The following is a 19,998-nucleotide window of genomic DNA, read 5'->3' as shown; positions in this document are numbered from 1 at the left end:
TACAATACTTTTTACAAATTGCCGAATTGTTTTGGAAACACAGCTGAGCTTATCAGAAACATTTTGAAAAAGTTACATCAAAAGGTTTGCTGGGGGTCATCCACAAACAACAAGTAATAATGATGCAGACATTATAAAGATTTTGTTTTTTCAGCATAGTTGTTGGCAAAATCATGCGCTACAATTTTGCTGAAGAAAAAACCTTTTTATATGTACTTGCAATAAGTGGGTAATTATATATCATTTTTAGGGAGATTATTCATTAAAATCCCAGCACAAAATAAAAGGGCTTATAATATCCGCAAATTCTTCCGAAAACGCCATTGACCGCCCTTTAACAATTTTGGCGTTAATTATAGATCGCGTGGTTTTGGCACAAAAAAACTACTGTACACTGAAGAGTAACCTAGTGTGATGCAGGCGGTCCATTAAAGGCAATGGAAAATCTCTCAGAACATTACTCAACTCTTTCCATTCTAATTTAATGACATTTTAATCAAACTTTAATCCTATAATTTTTCCGTGGAGTAGTTTCCTGTTCTATATGTCGAACTGGAGAAGAGTACCTGTTTTTCGCTTACTACCTGAAATAATTTCCCCCTCCTAAATATCGTATGACAATCCTCGAATGTGGGCTCGAATAATTTGAAAATTAAAGAATATGATTATTTTGGATTTCGATATATGATTTTTTTCAATTTTGTGAACGCTCAGATTAGTGTATTCCCACAACGACAGATGATGACAAAATTTGCGTACGTCTACGCGACCTGGCGCTATGAACCTCTAAAGGCGTTATTAAACACCTCTTCTCGGAATACGGGGATATGGATATCCAGATTAGAAATATTATCGCCTACCCCCTACGAACACATCTCATCTATTTTAAGCTAATCTGCTTTCCGTTTGGTATGGTAATAAATCTATAATTAAGAATTGGCACTTATGCCAAAACCAAAAATAGAGTTATGAAATTGTATATCGTTATAGAAGATATATGGAGAATTATTGTATTCCCAACGGTGTTCGTGTAATGAAAGAACGTCCGACGACCTCTACCTTCCTATCCAAGTTAAATCAACTCATGGTGTTGCATATAGTCATATAGTATATTATTGAGGCTGTTACATATGTTACCGATCGAGAATTTGACGAATTTCCATCATTTTTTCTATACAACACAGGAACATTTTATTAAACTAGCTTTTCATTGTAAACTTGTCTGTATTACAAAATACCCACAGAAAATTTTCATAGAAACATTTTCACAATCAACGAGATATGAGCTTCATCTGAAAATGCTACTTTTTTCATTGCTTGCGGTGCCCATGATATCTCACAAATGGCTGAAATGAAAATTATGGAATTTTTTAAAATCCATAGTTTATAGCAGTGGTCAGTGAATGAACGAAGGGTTTTGCGAAGATATTTTTTATGGTTCAATTTGAAAGGAAGCGTGCTATTAAGAGTTATAATTTGAGTTCTAGTATTTGATTTCCAACGATTGATTCAAATAGACAATATCCAATCTTACTTGCAACGAATTAGATAAATCAATTGGAACACCAGACGGTTTACAGAAAAATGAAAAATGTGTCACAAATCACGTATAGGCGAAACTGGTTTACTGTTACGTAGTCTAGACACAACAACACGGTGGTACCAGGTCACGAGCTCTAGCGTGTGCGAAACTCTTATTTTTGTCAAAGATTGATTTTGTCACCTCCTATTTAGACAGCTGTGCATTTTTCTTTAATTCAAGGCGAAACAATCAAAACTAGTTCAAGCAATGGGAACGCCAATCGTGTGTCATATTGATGTTTATTTTTACTTTATCAACTACGTTTGTGAATAGTATTATAATCAACTAAAAACAACGGAAAAAATCACTTAAAAGTGACTTTAAGCTAGACGATGTGTGACAACATTCCAGTTTTTATCTCTCCTAGTTATAGAGTCTAGAGTGACATACATGTATGATTGATGCCCACCTGTACTAATCAGAATCGTCTACATGAGATCGCACTTCTACAGTCTTTCGAACCGGGAGGACCGAATCGAGTCGCACTGGAGGACGAATTGCGTAATCTTGCGGTTGGAGATTTTGGAAATTTTCTTCCGACGCTCGCCATAGCGTAGCTACAGTCACGATCGGTCGGCCGGTCGGTCGTCCTCACTACTGCCGTGGCTGCTGGTTTCAGTGTTTCAAAGGCCGCACCAACAAGACTGGTTATAGATAAAGCGCGATTGATAGAGTTTTTTAATGTCCAATATTCATTCCACTGTCGATTGATGAAAGATCGCTGCGCCAGGGATGGACCGGCAGCAGTGGACTCGGAGTGACCTTGCACTGCCCGAGTACCGACTGAGTTCACCCCTGCTGTTCTGACAACACACGTGATGAGCTTCGACGCGAAAAGAGTGCCGCAGCCGAAAGCAAAACAACTTTGATAATTTTGGAATTTAAGAAGAGGGAATAAGAAGGGAAATATTTTTCATGAATATTTTATTGATTCGTTACGGATTCGTGGCTGGTTGTTTGCTTTAACTTCTGCAGTCTGGTTTCTACACCGACCGCGGCTGTCAGGTAGCGAAGGCATGCGGTAGGCGTGGGTGGACCAGAGGAGGAGAAGCAAAATCAAGATTCCAAATTGGAATCAAGTTCATTTCAAACTGCGTGTATAATTCAATTAAAACGAGTGGGCTTTCCAGAGAGATTTTTCACCCTCTGGGACGTCGATCGTCGAACCGATCTAGTTATTCACTCGATCCGAAACGGTAGCCCTGTTTCCGTGCATTGTTTCATGTAGGAAGCGGTGCATTGAATACCGATTTCACCGGGGAAATCAGTCAGGCTCGCCGGGTTAGCTTTTCCACTAATCCTCTGAGTGGACGAGCAGCCGAAAACAGATCACGAATCAACCCCGGGGGCGGCTAATCGGTTAGGAAACTAATGACCAGAACCTGAGCCTAAAACAAAAGGCAAACTACGGAAGATGGAAAAAATGTGGATGAAAAAATCGTATTTATTTCTTTTCACACCTCATTACCAGAAACAAACATAAATTTTATGCATAAATGATGGCTGTGTGGAAATTTGAGACGGCCCAGAGAGCTATTACGTGAGATGATGAAAGAATGGAGAATGAAGACTTGATTCGATTGAAATAGACGATGAACCATAAAATTGTAGGAAAGTATGTTAAAAAAATTTAAAGTTTTCCTTATATGCAATATTTCTGTAACGATAACAGTTTATTATCAACAAAGCTTACACTTGTGTGCTAAGCACTGTTGCTATGTTTAAACCGGGCAATCAAACTGGTACGAATATTATAACAAATATTTCCACTCGCATGTTCCCAGACTCCCCACTGGAGTGTCATGTACCAGCCAATTATATCGCAACTCGAGTACAATTTGTATCCATGAAATTGTTTTGGTTAACTTGCGTGCTCAGATCGAACCAAGTGAGCCCACCACAACACATCCACTGTCGTGCCGGTCTAGGGCGATTGTCAAAGTTTCCACTAGAGGCCCACGTCGAGTGGTTGTTCTTCGGTTAAGAAAACAAATCAATGATCAATGTTTGTGTACGTTTGTTTACGTTTTGCGTTCAGGTGATTGAGCAAAGCGAAATTGCTCTGGCATAACGATTTTGATTGCGCCCTCGAGTGGGTGACCCCTTGGCCGCAAACGAGTGTGTTAGTACCGATTGATGGGAGTATGTACGGACGCTACACCCATTCACAGCTCGAAGTTACCTTGCAAATGATGCCGGGTGGTCTAGCCAGGTAAAGATATTCGGTGTATGTACTCACGTTTTGCTAGCAGGGCGTTGACGTTTGAAAAGAATGCAGGATTCATCACGTTCCTTGAAGGCTTATCCTTTTCTGGGACTGCCAAAAAGAAATGCCCACACGCAGAGGATGGTGTAATTTTGGCAAAGAAATATGGCTGTGATCATTTAAGGGATTTCCAAACACGCACAAACAAAACTGTCCACAGAGTCTTGAGTGCCCTTAGCTGATAACCAGTACCTTCAATCATTGACCAATGACTCCTGCTGGACAAATCAATCACCTTCACAATGGTATCATTTTTCACTCGTCGCAATGCTGCGGTTGGATCGTGCTGACTCAGCCTCGGACCATCGTAAATCTTTGCCGGCGCCTCGCTTTATCATAACTTCCACCGTTCGCCGTTGGACTGTTCACATAGCTCTCGTACTGGCAGCGGCAGCTGGGAAGACTTCCAGAGCCCATCCGCAGACATTCCCGACACAAACCGACCGTCGGCTTCAGGTGATGGGCAACGCGCGCAAGAAAGAGCAGACGCGGATAATCACTTAATCAATCCTCCCCAATCCGTCCGAATGTATTTAAATCGATGTAATTTGAATCAGATATCGGAGGTGAGAAAGATAAACGATCCCTCCCTGGGACAAGGCGCTCTGCAAGGGAGTCGTCGGAGGATGAAACAAAACAAAACCAACGCCAGTCATTAATATCGTTAGGAAGTGGAATTAATTTTATCTAATCTGATCAGCTGAAATCAAACACACGCACGAGACGGTAAACGATATGTGAACTTGGTAGCCTGGTCATCAGACAGATGGTAACCTAGAATTGGGGCAATTTTAACGTTTTGATAGGATTTGCATTGATCAGGTGTACTCTAAACAAATTCACTCGCATTGGAAGATTTTTTCGCGAACTAATCCGATTGGTGATGACATGGACATAGTCTAAAATGACGATATTATGTTGTTATCCAGATCACATGCAGTCTTGGAGATTGTTTCTGCACGTTTTTAGAAAGTTGAATGGTTATTTTCTCAGGAATTTTACCCTTAAAAACTTGCGGTTAAAAATGCCTAAAAATTATAGTTTTCTGGGGATATGTTTCAATAGGACGCAAATACTATTGAGCCTGTCTTTGTTCATTTTTTCTCTCTATATTTACAAAACAATAATTGAGTGTCGAATATTTTCTCAGCATATATCGACAGTTGTGGTAATCGTTTTATGCAAATAGTAACGAGGTCATCGTTTGAGCAATCGATGTAATAACAGAAGAAAAAGTAATTAAAGAGAATCTTCCATAGTTACTTACGTCCTATTGAAAGTTTTTTCTACTTTAGGTTTGTTTGACATGCTCATTAGGGTGACAGGAAAAAATGACCCCTATCGGCACACCCCTAATTCGATTCCTAGTCCCACCAGGAGTACTTGGACCAAATTTGAAGTAAATCGGACAAGTCTAGCTACCGGAACAACGTGCCTGAAGTTTGTATGGGATTTTTCGACAAATTACACGGAGGAAATCCACTAACTCGCATTTTTTTGTCGCTAGGTGGCACTGTATGCATCGCATTATCATTGTGAGTGAAAATAAGAAAGATAATTTAATTGTCTACAATTTTGCCGAAGACTGCTAGTGAATTCGGCTTTGTTAAAAGAAGTCATTAACTTTTAGTGAAGTAATGTCTGAGTCAGTTTTACATGGGGGCTAGCAGTGCATGGTTGTGTATCAGTACTCGATTCGCGCGAACTTAACATTTTTGTGAAATTACCATAAGATTTAGCTCTATGGTATGTTCAGAAGAATTGTAGTAAATAATACGAGCCATGTTTTGGTTAGAACATTTTAGTTCCACATTTTACCACATTGAGGGCGCCAACACAGCCCACCTTTTATTATAATTGAATACTACCCAGGGTCCCTCTATAGGAAGGTTCCAGCATATGTCAAAATGAAAACTGCATATTTCGAGTTTTTTTTCAAAAAGACATGTCTAACAAAGAGAGGCTCTTATTGTTTACTTTCTCTTCTGTTAATTACTTGGTCGCTTAAATATTTATACCTCAGCTCTTTGTATAATGCACTAGTCTAAATCGCCGTCTTTTGATCTGTATTGTGAAAGCAGTGAAAAATGCTATAGCGGGGGCGCAAAAATCGAGAAAGTCAACAAAGGGTGTCTCTCACTATTAGATATGACGTATTGACAAAACCTCTTAAGGAACCATTCATAAATAACATAACACAAAAATTGCCCGAAATGTACTTTAGAGCAGAAGTTCTGTTTATGCCGATGAGACACAAGTGAAGCCGAAACTTGTCTTGGCTTAGCAGGCAAAATATAGCATAGGACTATGGGTTGCTGCTATGCCGTCTTTGCCTTGACCGAGACTTGGTTTGACTACCGTACTATGTGTACTACTAGGTGTTTGGTTCTGCATTTCATGTCTACCGCAACGCCCTCAACAGCCATGACATGCCAGGTAGTGGTGTGTTGCTCATGCTATCACTATCCATGGAAAGCAACTGCAAATCAGCGTTAAGGACTATCTATCTTCACCACTTCTAGCTACATCCGGCATCCCGCAAGGAAGTCACCTCGGCATAGTAATATTTATACTCTATTTTAATGACGACAATATCAAACTACAATGATCCGGCTTCTCCATCGCCGACGATATGAAGATTTTTCGACAGATACTGGATTCAACCGATACCGAATTCCTTCACAGTAACCTGGACAGAATGGTTCTAAACCCGAGGAAAAGCTCATGTTTATGCGGAAACTTCATCCGATCAAATTTAATTACCGTTTGCTCGAGTCGGGCATTCCAAGACGCTCTCACGTCAGGGATCTTGAAGTCATCTTGGATTCGACACTAACGTTCAAACCACATACTTCATACATTATGGATAAGACATCAAGACAGTTCCGAATAGAAAAAAAGGACGTATGTTATCTTAAATCGCTTTATGACGCATCAGTTCGCTTGACATCAGAATATTGCTCTGCCATTTGAAATCTGTACTACTAGAACGGGATTGACAAAATCGAGGCTGACCAACGCCGGTTCATACGCCTTGCCCTTCGACATCTCCCATGGCGAAAATGATTTTAACTGTCGGGCTATGAAAACCGTTGCCAGATAATACACCGCGATGCACTCAGTATGAGGAGGAACTGCTCTCGAGCCCTACTCGTCTCGAACTTACTTTCTGCCAGAAAGGATTTCTGTATAATTTTCGAATGCTTGGATTTCCAATCCCGAAGTCGAGCACTACGTAACAACTCTCTACTACGATTACGTTTCAAGAGAACCAACTACGGTCGTTACAGGGCTGTTACCGTTCTTCAGCGGGTTTTCTACAGATTTGCCACAGGATTTGACTTCTATTGGACTAGAAGTACGATTAAAATAATATAATTTTTGTCTATCCTTAAATGTAATTAAACTAAGAACCATCATTGAGGCCAGGGGGTTTGTTAGTGTTGATACAACAAATAAGCGAAAAAAATAATCGACCACGTACGGAAGCCCCTACCCCCGATCCTAGCAGCCTAGGTATATGTCTTCAGTTGAATTCACCTCAAAACAAAAAGTTACGCTCATATATATATTAAATAGACAACACGTTTCAGAACTATGTTACCAGGAACTCAAGGGAAACTGATTCTAGTCTAGCATCTGAAGCGTACACTTAAAATTAAACATCAGAATGACGCCCCGCGCGATAATTCAAAAGCCCTTGAGAATATGCAACCTACTACACGTTATACAAATCAATTCAAACACGGGAATTTATGCACAAGTTATCAACGCTCAGGTGATCAAACACGTTATCATACAAACACTTGTGCCGTTCGCGATAATATAAGACTGGTCACGCATGCGACCATGCAATAGCGATCATCCACGCACACTTACGTCCTCGATCTTGTTTGCATAAAAACACTCCGTTGATCAAGCCAATGCGTTAGCATTTATGAAAAACGAAACGAAACGCAGTCTCGTGAGCGATTCTCCCAACGCCCGCTCCACGCGATCATGAATCGGGTCGCCTTTAGTCTTCGTCTAAAAGAAAACACACTTGTATAAACTAGACGCTATGACTGTATACTCTAGTGATATGGGGAAATTCACTCCCTTCTAGATCTGCACCGGACACTCAAAATCGCGGTTCGCACGAACATTTAAAAGACCACACGAATATGCAAGCAGTTACACGGATATACAAACGACTTTATAAACGCGAAGTTACTTACGTGCTTCACACACGCCAACTCGTTTACATACAAACGCTTAATTCCTGCGTGATAATACAATGCTGGTCATAAATGCGATCATCTACGCAAAGCTACGCCAGTGATAACACCAATAATTTATAAACACGGTTTCAAATGCGATTATACAGTTTAACTATCTCAATAAAAAAATATGAAGCTCATACATCCTAGATAACAAGTTTCAGGGCGATATTGTCGGAAACTATAGTTGTATTGGGGCTCTTCTTGCATCTGAACTGTGCACCTAGAATTAAACATCGCGGTCTGTACGGATATTCAAGAACCCTCGTGAATATGCAAATAGCCACACGGTTATATAATCGAAGATATACGCGCAAAATTATACACAGGCTAGAACACGCAACATACAAACGCCTACGCGGTCAAACACGTTAACATACAAACGCTCAAACGCTTCGCAATTAATCACACTCATTTACACCCGCGATCTCAGAAAAACCTCGTTGGTTAAGTGAACATTTTAGCCCTATAAATTTATAAACGCGGTCTCAAGTTAGGATATATAGGGGCTCGTTCCAACGCGATCATTTACGTTCCCCCATCTGAATCTCACACTCAATATCACAATCAGAGTTATGGCCTGCTTCAATTGCCCATAAGTTGTGTTTTAGTGGATGATATTGCCCGTTTCATCTGCAATCGAAGTAAGTGACTCTGACAGGGACCCTTTATATGATTAGCGTATTATCCAGTGACTGTGTTTAATGGATTTTACGACGGCGAAATGCGTTATATTAATTTCATCTGGTCTTAGCAATGTTCAAATTAATTTTCGTGAAACATTTGATTATCTTGTACTTCATTTTTCATATGATATAAAAGAAAAATATGGGGAAAACTTATTTTCGATCCAGTACTTTTGGTTTATTTGAAGCGCTGGTATTTTATTACTTCTACCTAGATTTGGATACAAATTAGATTTCATTAAGTGTTCACCAACTGTCTGATTATTATGCATGCTACTGGGAGTATCAGTGTATTTCACTGATTTTTACTCAATGGTTTGGATTAGGTGGAATGGTAGCAAACATTTGCTTCTTCCAAGAAACAAAATTTTTGACTTAAACTTATTCTTAGATTCCAATTGATCAATGTATGTTCAAATGTTAGTCATTATCAAACCAACCCAACCCACCGGTTAGTTGCCAGTTGATCATTTTCCCAAACCACATAACTGATCCCTTAATCCAATAGAAATATTTACACGCCAATTGATCCCCGTCAGACGTCTCGCGCGGTAGAAGCTTCTTAAAATCATAACCATTTCGGAAAGCATTGTTCGACCGAAAAAAACCGACGTAGGTTGAAATAAATCGTTCAATCGAAACCACGAAACGTATCTAATCGCGTCGCGCGCGATGTACGAAGATTCTCACGATTTCTATCGCACAGCACGAGTGGGTGCCACCGATCAGCAATTTCACACGGGCGAAGTAAGGAAAACGTGAACATTTTTCTTCATTCAACAAATGTGCTAACCGCGCTGCCGTTCGGAACCTCAAAAATAAAAACACATGCCGCCTGAAAGGTGCAAGTCGAAATATTCTAAATTATGAAATAAACCTTTTATTCAATTGTCTGTCGGCTGAACTGTTTAAGAAAAACCAACAGCGAACAAAAAAGGAAAATTGCCGAAGCATAAACTTTCGGACTTAACGATACTAGACTATTCGGGCCGCCCGGAGAAAGGTTTCCGTTAAAATGAGCACAATAAACTCGTGTAGATATTAGATGGAATATTAAAAATCTATAACCACAATTGCTCACATATATCAGCTGAAGCTGATGATTATTGAGGCTTAGGAATGCTTTTTCCTTCTATCTTTCTCGTCGTATCTGACTGAACTGCTGAAAGAGACGAAACCGGCCAGGGCCCAGACTGCTCCGGCAGGCAGCAGTAAGGGGAAAGGCAAAATAGTGACAAATATTCTATAAATTTTCGGTGCCTTTTAATGGATTATTTATGTTGCTGTCCGTTCACCTCTTATCCTGCTGTACGCTGCCATTTCTACTGCGGAGCTTGTTTGCGGTTGAAGCTATCTCGACTAGGTTTGTCTCTTTAGTTTATCACATTCTCGCTTCATCGTTCTCCTCTTATTATTCATTTTCTTCCTAGCAATGCTCGGTTTGCCGAAGCAACCCCGGGCATTGATCCGCAACTCCCGAAATATTCCAACAAAAAACCAACATCCAAACAAAGTGCCTCACTCAATCGTACAGCTTTTCAATCACTTATTATCGTTGCACGCATGTTTGTCGACCTTTCTTGGCAAATATGGACTGGAAGGAATCGTTGTATGTCTGCCTTCCCATTGAGGGAGCTTCGGTTAACATGCATACTGAAAACAAACAACAGGAGTCCGGCGAGCATCAGGACCGAGCAGGATAATCCGTTCCTGGGGGTGGTAGGGATCCTGCTTCGGGTATACTCCGTGATCGAAATTAGGCTGTTCATTGTCCTTTTCGGGTTTACTTCTTCATTTTGTTCGAGAATTCTTGCTCGTAAGGCTCACGTAAGCCGGGTGTGTGGGTAAAGTACTGGCAGGATTAAATTAGCTGATCTATACCCAATGTTGGAAGAAGAGTTTCTTTCTCTTCGAAAGTTCAATTCGGTAGCAGGGAGGCGTAAAATTGTGCGCCTTTGTTCGTTTCGTCTCCTTTGTTCGAGCCCTTCGAGATCAAGGGCACTGGCAGAAATTTAATTTTTCGCACTTGGTGGTGGTGTACCATAAAGCTCAAGAACTCTTGAATCGAAAGCCGACCAAAAACCGTGATCGTACAGATACCATCTAATATTAGGCATTGTTTTTCCCGTTCTCTTTACAGCCCCGGAAATCCTACAGCACCAGCGCCTGCCATCAACGGTTCTCCAGATCAGCAGCATCAGCAAAAAATTAGCACCGTGGCGCTTCATTCAACCGAGGCCCTGATGGCGGGCTTTCTTAAGTCGACCGATCTAGGTCCGCACGGTCCGCACGGATACGGTGGTTCGCATCATCCGCACCATGGCCATCCGCACGGACCGTTGCCGCCCGGAATGCCTATGACATCGCTAGCTCCGTTTGGCTTACCCCACGGGCTCGATGCTGTAGGGTTCCCGCAAGGTATGTGGGGTAAATATTCGCTTTTTCTCTCTTATTCATCCGCTAGCTGGTAAGATGGTTTGTATAATCAACGAAAGAAAAATGTTGACTATTGTAGGCACAGGCAGTGGAAGGCACTCCCCGCCGTTGGAAGGTATTTAGCTCCAGCGGGCACTGCCATCAGCCAAGTGTTCGGCGATTCTCAATTCGATTCGGTAGTCACAAAATTGTGAAGAGGATTAAGCTACTCTTCAGCGACCTCGGGCACGGAAGCCTTCACTGCCACTGCAATGGTTCAAAACTAGTAGCACTACACGTTTCGTTAATTATACAACAAGAGTTCGTGATTGATATGTAATATTAGTTTTAGTTCTTGTTTTGTTAGAAATCCATTTAAAAGTAAGCTCCCCGTGCCCTTTCACGGTTGCTCTTATCTGAAACTGAAACTGAAGCACACGAAAACGAGACCAACCGGCAGCGTCTCGGCCACTCAGCGTCGGAGAGCATCAGATCACGCTCGAGTGACTTTGCTGACAATAATTCATCTGTCATTTTGGCTAAAAGCATTCCCCGAATGACGAGGGGTCCAGCGGCTTTTAGATGATTGATACCGTCCCGATGATACATCAGGCCGAACACGGTCGAAGACCAAAACGGTATCGCGGCGGGAAAATTTGTTCACCGAGCGCGGATGGATGGCGCAGGAAGAAGATCGGTTTTTGATATGGCGATGACGGGTTGTTGCCGCCGCTCCACTGCCGCCGAAAGGGACGCGACGGTTCGTGGTGTTATGAAATGTTCACACGATCTGCGAGAGATGGTTGCGTTAATGTTTCGTTAATTCCATTAGAGCGGCGGCCGGTCAAGCTCAGCCGTATCAACTTTCTTTGCCGTAGACGAAGCTACCGTGCTTTTAATTGATCTGGCTGTCGCTCCCCCTCACCCTTCGGAACGTGAGAGTGCCCCGTAACGTTGACAAGTTTGGTTTTGCAAACGCACGAATGGCTGATAAATTTGATTTTGATTTGATTTTGATGCGTTTCTTCAGTTCTCCCACGGTTTGCGGTGCTGCTGTTTTATGCGATCGGAGACAAGCGTATAGCAGTGAGATGGAAAGAAAATGGCCGCTCCGTGACAAACGACGGTAGTCATGTTTGTCCCTAATTACTTCGGTTGCGAGTTCGTATACCCCGACACGCGAAATGACGGCAGACATTAATGGAAGTTAAATGTTACATCGAATTCAAATTAGTTTCAAAATGCTGCAGGGGATTAATTATTCTTATTCTTATTGTTTGTCTTATAGGGACGACCGTCAACGCCGAAATTTTGGCTTTTAATTGATTTTGTATTGGCTTCTGAATGAATAAGTATGTGTCGTTGAATCCGCTTTTTGTAAATAGGGAGAGTTTTTTGTAAATAGTTGACACATTCAGAGAATAATTTTATTTTAACAAGTGGGTGATTAAGCTATTAATATATCAATTCTGTTTTAAAAATATGTAAAAGTTGTAAAGCGCCACAAAACGGTTAATTTGTTTAACCCATTCATGCCCATGTTGTTTGTGGACAACAATGTTTTTAAACAGCTATAACTTTTGAATGAGGCGAGATTTGCTCACAAAAACAAGTAAGGCTCATTAGTGTGATTATTGCCTTTAATTTGAGTATTAACAGTTACATCGATCAGCTCTAGAACAGAAGTTATTGCACATAGTCTGATTGGATTCCGATGGAGCAGTGCTGCCAGGGACAGTTTACGTTGCCGACGGAAAATGTTTTTTTTTTCATATATCTTCGTTATGGTGCAATATTATTGAGAACTGATAAAACTTATCAATTTAGACTGTCATTGGCTGCGTTTTTCACGTAATTGTACTATTGTAATTATTCTAGGAGAATTGTATTGAGCATTAGAAGGTAAAAATTGACCAGTTTCTAGCACTGCCATGGAAGCACCTATCTGTATGGAAAAAGGCTTTTCGTGTTTCTTGACCCAACCGTTTTCAAGGAAAAATAGTTTTAAAACCTTACATGCACTAGAAAAAAGTTGGGCATGAAAGGGTTAAATATAAACTAAACAAAAAAGTACACAATGTGGAGCGGATTATTACACTTTTTCGAAAAACGGTTGCGGACAGCTGTCCGCGTTGTCGCATCCTGTACCATCATTCAAAAACTACCCCATCAGAAAAAAAAATTGTCGATTTGAGCTTAAAAGAGTAGCTAAGGCGCTGCATTCGTTACGTTATGAACAAGGTGGTAGTTGTGAAAGATAAAAAATAAGATAGTAGAGATAGAAAAATTGACAGACTTGGAACGAAGCAGTCAACATATTTAATGTCATGTATTTATTATTCAAGGAATTTTTGTATTATCTTCATCTGAAAAAACTTTATTTGGCATTTTTATCACTAATTCGGGGAACACTAAGAAAAAGTATGATTGCCTATATCATAATAAAAATCATAAACTAGAACAAAATTCGAACGTTATAAATCACCGTCGCACTTAATTTCGCATACGTAAATAATGATTGTATCCAAGTTTGCACGCAAAGTCCGTTCACCGATTGCTGGAAGCCTGCTGGTCGTTCGTAGTGCCGGCTAGCGGCATCTTGTGACTTGCTGCTTGCATTAAAAACGAGTTATTTTTCTTACACACACACACACACGCTGGAATCATGACTTGTATGTCATTTATCAGTATTATGAGCTAAGGTCTTCATAAGTTGAGAACTACACTTTTTAGTTCAGTTTTACATACGCTAATGTTTACAAGCCAGTTTAAAAAGCACTTACGTTCTTTTATATATAATTATATTAGAATCGAATAAACTTGTAATAAATGTAATCGATTAAATTTACAATAATTAATTGGTGGTTTACCCACATACACAACAATTTTGGTGTCAGAAGTGGGATCAGTTTTGCTGATTTCGTTTTTGGATTGGAGTCGCTCTAGGCACAGAGAACAAACATATAAGCTAGAACAAACTTTCCCGAAAAAACTGTGTAAACATTTAAATGAAAATACGTTGAAAATCACCATTGCATACAGGTTCGCATGCGTGAGTCGCCATTGTATCCAAGCTGGCATACAAGCCCCGTATAGCGATTGCTGGCCGATCGAAGCGCCGGCTTGTGGTAAGTTGCTACTTGCTGTTGTCATTTCAAGGGGACAGTTTAATATATTACACCAGTTGAAAACGTTACTTGTATGTCAGTTTTCAGTGCTCTAGGTTCGCTCAAATGTTTACAAAAATGACAGCTCCTAGCGAACCCAGAGCGTCTCTGATCTAAAAGCGAAATCACGATCGATTGTTGCGATTCTAAGAATAGTACAAGCAAATGATGAAATAATGACAGTGCTCTCCGCTATGATTGCGAAAACCCTCTAAAGGGCTGTCGGAAGTGGTATACCACAACTAAACGCCGGTTGTTATAATCCATTCGGAGACTATTCTGCTCCTTCGCGGTCAATTCTTTTATTCATTATTTCCGAGTATCGTTCATTAAAGGAATCATCCGATATTTAGATAGATTTGAGCGAGCAGTCCAAAGAAATCTCATAAGTACCTGAACCGCAATGAGTGAACTACGCCGTAGTTTACAATGTCTTGAAATTTCTGATGAAGCCTTGAAGTCCACCAGACATTAATTGCCAACGAGCTCATTTGGATCGGATCAGAAAAAAATCATGAAAAGGTTGATACCTTTTTCAAGCATATAGTTCAGCAAGAGAAGAATCGGTCGCACAGTTTGTCTTGCGTTTAAATCAAAGTTCTGTCTACTACGTCTATTGGGAGCTCCTGGATCGGATGCTGATCGCAGAACTCTTGTACGGACTTGATGCACGAGATATGTGTGATGAAATGATGGCAAAGAAACTGGAAACATCCGAAACAATGGAATAGGCCCCTGTATTGGCTATGGAGGTCAACTTTTACGAAACCATTACCGCTTCCGTGACGTCGGCGGCCTCAGCTGTGATAAGCAAGAACACTGCGAAATCGAAAAAATCCTCAACCGACCTAGTACAGTTAGAAAAACCCAGTTCCGGATTTGTACTGGTGACGACACAAATCAACGATATTTTTAATTCGGGGAAATAATGATTGACGTTGAAAACGATGGTTGCATAGAGGAACTTGATACGTAGTTGGTAAATCGATTACCTTGTACGTGGGTTCGACTCCCAACCCCGCACATAGGGTTAGTGATTTTTCAAAACGAGATATTTCTAACCCGAAAAATGAGGCCAATAACCCCAAGGTAAAAACCTCTATTATCGAAATTAAAAATAGCCATCAAACCGAAGCTATCGCAGCAGAAAACAGACAGAAAGTCTTCGAGATACACTGTAAATGTATCCATGGGATCGACAACACCCAGGTAGAATTTATATGTAGTATTCGGATAATCCAGCTCGTTCTTTGGACGTGAATGGATTTCTCACTTCATGAATCAGATGAATCCAAATCGAATCTTCAGATACGTCTATTGACTCATCTACGTGCATCGAACTTTCCTTGAATCAAGCATCCCGCTTAACAAGTACTGTTAGACAACTTCAATGCCATCTTCCTTTGCCTTCTTGGTAAATTGATAGGTGCTCCAACTAAGGTACATCTAATACCAGGAATAATTCCAGTCTTCACTAAAGCTCACGACGTACCATTTGCTGTACCTGGTCATTATGCAGAAGACACTGATAATAAAATCGCGTCTAGATTGTACGAAAAAGTAGTTTACTTCGTGTGATCGTCGCCAACACACATTGTCGTGAATTGCTACGGAAATTTACGGATCACTGGCAACTACCAACCGATCGTAAAACCGAAGATCGTTGCGATTTTCAACAAAATGAAAGGGGCTAACTCTGTTCTGTCATTTGGACGTGTCTGATGCATTTATAGATAACGCCTTCCAATTGATGAAGAGTTGCGTTCAGCGCTGAAGCTCAATACTACAACGCATGGATTGAATTGTCCTGTGAGATCTGTATATGAATCTGCAAATATATCTGCCATTTAACAGTGTCTAATGGAAACGTTGCATCAATGTCTGGGAAAGGTCGTCCAATTCAACAATGACATAATAGTATTCACGTATAGTTTTCAAGGTTTCCTTCCAACCCTTGCCGTAAAATTGGAAGGGTTGCAGCTCAATTATTGACAGAATTAACACGCGATAATTCGATGCACGGTTCCAAAACGATATTTGTTGATGAACAAAAGAACATAAACTAGGCCGGTTGATAAAGTCGACTTCCAACTCCAGCAAAAGCCACATTCATTTAACATTCTACTTCGCTAACAGAGGGTCGAACTTTGCAACCCTTGAAATCAATTGATATTCTGTTGCTCCCCAAGAGATCCAATTATTTTCGTTCCTTGTATTCGGTTAGTGTAGATTTCAACAAACGTGCAATGCAACTAGTCCAGGGAGATGTATAAAGAGAATCGAGCTTGGTATTTGCCGGGTGTATCCCATTATGTATAGATAACTTAGACATACGGACGTTAGGCATATGCACGTTCGGCATAATATACGATAGACATAATGGACGTCACGCATAGTGGACTATTGGCATAATGGACGTTAGGCATAAATTATCATGTTGATGTATAACTAAGAGAAACGAATTTTTATGGCGTTGGCGTCGGGTAGTAAGAGTGTGAATGTCTTCAATTTATTTTTATCTAGTAGAAATACGCTGTAAGCTGACCAAACTCGATCCACAACCATCGATTAGCATGAGAAAACTCATTTGTATTTAAGCATGAAAAATACACATATACTTTTATTAATGGTTACATACATGCATATTGCGACTTTCCAAAAAGAAAATATTTTGTTTGTAGAACAGTTCATGAAATGAAGAATGAAAAATTTAATTATTACTCATTAATGAAATATAAAAATATAGCTGCTTCCACAATAATTTCTTTCCATGTTTGCTAGTTTAATGATTATATTCTTTTTGCCACCAAAGACTACGAAAACTTACTCATGCGAGAAAGAGGAATTTTTCCTTGTATTCTGACTAGTTGCCGAAACAAACGAGGTGTCGTCGCGAACATAACTTCCGTAACCCAATATTTAGCCTATCCAGAACATTGCAAATTTTCATAAGTTGCGAAAATTAATTGTTGTTCATAGCCGAACCAGCTTAAAACTGGCTTTTAAAATAAATACATAAACTAATTTTTATGTTATTCATTGTGCGTTATGTATCAACATTTGGTTACAATTTTAATGTTAACGTTAACTTAAGCGAAGACCTCTCTATCCGTACTTTGGCAATAATATGAAAAAAAAAAAAAGAAAACAAATTCTGTGCCTCTAGGGGTAAAATAACTTGCGTAGTATTATTAATTTTGCAGTCGCTTGATAAAAGTATACGAGAAAATGGTGTACCATAGCATAGACTAATGTTAAAAGTTTCTACAATAATATAAATGGAATCTTTGCGTTTTTTTGTAAATTATGCCTAACGTTTGTAAGACAGACGCACTATGCCTAACGTATTTATGCCTAATGTCGCGCACCCGTATTTGCCGGTACCTTTATTTGTAGCTAACGGTTTAAACGCTACTAAGCTGCTGCTGTGGGACTGTACACAAGGACCGGAATACAGAGCAACCACTATTTGGAGATCCGACTAGACTGAATTGTTTGCTGTTAAAATGATGAAATTAATTTTAATTTTTTTGTTCTTTGTTTACTTTTTAACGCCATTCGATTAGCTAGAGGTTACTGAGTAGGTAAAGTTATCATAATTTAGAGCCATAGTACTCAAGTGAGAGCAAGGATGTGAAATATACAGATCGGAAAACTAGAAGTGGCAGGGTCATTATAAACTTAAAATCCCACGGACTAATCTTTTGTCTTCTGCTGGTAGGAGTCGATCGTCAATTTTAATTTTTCTGTTCCGTGTTATAGACAGACCACAAAATTTAATGCATTTTCTTCTGTTATGAAATCACTACTTTCCTGATATAAAAACTCTTTATAGAACTACATGGGAGATTATAGATTTAGTTTTTTTCATTTACCGACAATAATATGTATTTTTATGTTCGGAAATTGGTATTGTTATATAGCGAAAAACCAGATTAAAGAAAAATCAGACAGGACCAACGCTCTAATGCTACTTTCAGCAGGCAACCGCAAACGTAACAATACGGAGGGATTAGAGCACTTTAACTTAGGCTAATGACATTATTTCATCACACAAGCCCAACCCATGTTCGATTCGTTGCTGACAAGGCGTCTGCAATTCGATTTTTTTAGCAAGTTTGGGTGTACTCATGTTTCGATCTTACCAGAGGGTCGAGGAAAAATCGGATTTAAAACACTTTATTATATTATATGTAACCCAATGAGCGGGACCCCCATTATCTCGGGCCGCTGTCCCTGGCCCAGTGTGTCCATTCGTTATGACGGTACTGCTTAATAATACATACTGCCAGTACGAACTGAGTAGATATCTCGCGAAACACGAAAGGATTTTTATTTGGTAAAATAAGTATAACAATTGGAATCAAGGCATAATCTTGCGCAGTTAGGACACAAGGCACCATATGGCAGTCTACTATTTCAACGCAGAGTAGTAATACACTCTGCTCTTCGTCAAGCAATTCTGAATGATCTGAAAGTAGCACGTATGGAGAGTTATAATATGGGGTCTAGGCGATCTTCCGTCTACGGGCAAGTAAACGATTTGGAAGTTGAGTGAACTGTCAACTCCTGAAACGACTACGCTCGTCATGCTCCTGCTCCAATCAAGTTATTAACGCTGTATTGGGAATACCCGAACGCATCATGAGAGGGTATATACATACTAATACTATTTATAATCGTCGGTGTCCACAAAAGATACATTGAGAACAGACATCAACGAGTTTCTGGGTTAGCCCTAACCACCGATAGGTTTCGATCGGATGGAGTTCGGGACAGTTTGGTGGGTGGGCACGAAATCCACCAAACTATCCACGTACCACTCCTGTACGGCTTTGAAAGAATGGCATGACGCCGAATTAGGCCAGAAATTGTTTTTAATCGTGCTCTCTTTATAACGGCAAAAGGCGTTTTTGGGGACACACGATTTTGCAAATCTCATATTTTATGGAGCTTTAAGTAACCAATGGTTCACTACGTTTTCCACAAGTGCATGTGGCCTGCTAAATCAGGTACTTCGAAACGAATTTTGACAGCTTCTTTCGTTTGAAACGGTCGCCCAGAGCAGACCATACCCGCGAAATATTCCTGTTCAGAAAACTGCTTGATATCCGCTTCAATGTTGGTCTCATAATCAATCATGCAGTACCAGTATTTTGTTAGTACGGTTTTGGGCGAGTGTTTTGGAAACAAGTTGCTGGTTTTTGTCCCGATTTGGGATGTTCTGCATCTTATACGTTTTCAGTCTTCTTGGCCCGCTATACGAAACTTTGCGAAACATGTAGTTTTCCGGCCAAGTCCCGTGTCGAAATATTTGGATTCCGCTTGAAATGAGCTATCAACGCTATTTTACGCATTATTCCTGGTTTTCGTCTAGCTCCTGATTTGTGGTCCACTGTCGTCCGTTCCATGAACCTTAGAAGGACCTTTGATATGGCCAAACGATGTATATTGACAGGGATTTCTTTGACAACTGCTAAACTTAGCGAATGCAAACAATGCACCCTACCGATAAACTGGGCAAATTTTGGTTATTTTCGTTCAAGTATGAGAAAAGTTACACAGGTTCCAAGTCATCGCAATAATGACCCTTTATTCGTTTATTTCTTTGCATCCTTTCCTT

The 19,998-nt window shown here is 40.2% G+C and overlaps 1 protein-coding gene across 2 annotated transcripts in view; it reads left to right on the top strand.

Moving 5' to 3' along the window:
• LOC131677079 (homeotic protein ocelliless) overlaps positions 1 to 19,998 on the top strand; it is an 83,298-nt gene that overhangs the window by 43,196 nt on the left and 20,104 nt on the right. The window contains exon 2 of one of the 2 annotated variants that reach the window (XM_058956666.1): positions 10,934 to 11,211. In XM_058956666.1, coding sequence (XP_058812649.1) covers positions 11,037 to 11,211 — 175 coding nt within the window. In that variant the 5' untranslated portion in view covers positions 10,934 to 11,036. Of the gene's footprint in view, positions 1 to 10,933; positions 11,221 to 19,998 lie in introns of both variants that reach the window. The other variant, XM_058956658.1, reaches the window with a different exon arrangement.

This window comes from Topomyia yanbarensis, chromosome 1 (assembly GCF_030247195.1).
Source record: "Topomyia yanbarensis strain Yona2022 chromosome 1, ASM3024719v1, whole genome shotgun sequence".
Classification (NCBI taxonomy): domain Eukaryota; kingdom Metazoa; phylum Arthropoda; class Insecta; order Diptera; family Culicidae; genus Topomyia; species Topomyia yanbarensis.
The sequence above is the reverse complement of the archived record's forward strand: the minus strand, read 5'-3'. Positions and strand labels throughout refer to the sequence as shown.